The sequence below is a fragment of the Phytophthora parasitica genome (genome assembly GCF_000247585.1).
Source record: "Phytophthora parasitica INRA-310 unplaced genomic scaffold supercont2.4, whole genome shotgun sequence".
NCBI lineage: Eukaryota > Oomycota > Peronosporomycetes > Peronosporales > Peronosporaceae > Phytophthora > Phytophthora nicotianae.
The window spans coordinates 2,441,519-2,442,072 of record NW_008648990.1 but is presented as its reverse complement, the minus strand read 5'-3'; the positions used below and the strand labels follow the sequence as shown (position 1 = coordinate 2,442,072).

Sequence of the window (554 nt, the reverse complement as noted above, 5' to 3'; positions counted from 1 at the left end):
TGGATCGTCATCCACGTCGCTGCCCACCGTTGAGCTCGACTACACCATCGTCCAGGCCGTCGGGGGCAACACCACCGTCGGATACTACAAGTACCAGAACATCCGATTCGCTAAGGTGCCCACCGGTGACCTCCGGTTCGCCGCGCCCGAGTGGCCCGGCGTCGAGACGGAGACCAACACCGGTACGAACCTCGCGGACGCTGACGTCGACTGCTCGTCCGAGGAGGACTGTCTGTACCTGGACGTGTGGGCCCCTGCCGACGCTGTCGGACGCAATCTGCCCGTACTCGTGTGGACGTACGGCGGCGGCTTCACGGGCGGCTCTAAGTCGCAGAACACGCCCGAGGGTCTCTTCGACCTGTCCACGGACTTCGTCTTCGTGGCCTACAACTACCGTCTCGGTATCACGGGTCTGGCCACGGGACCCACGTACCAGCACGAAGGCGGCGACGCCAACCTGTGCGTCTGGGACTCGCAGCACGCCTTCGAGTGGGTGCAGAAGTACATCAACAACTTCGGCGGCAACCCGGACGACGTGACGGCCATGGGTTTCT

At 64.1% G+C, this 554-nt stretch overlaps 1 protein-coding gene across 1 annotated transcript; it reads right to left on the bottom strand.

Moving 5' to 3' along the window:
- Nucleotides 1-84: 84 nt before the first annotated feature.
- PPTG_03665 (hypothetical protein) lies at nt 85-546 on the bottom strand (the record flags this gene model as incomplete). The annotated part of the gene is made up of 2 exons (XM_008896352.1): nt 85-384; nt 430-546. 2 exons carry the CDS (start codon nt 544-546, stop codon nt 85-87), a joined length of 417 nt encoding a protein of 138 aa, XP_008894600.1.
- Nucleotides 547-554: the final 8 nt, after the last annotated feature.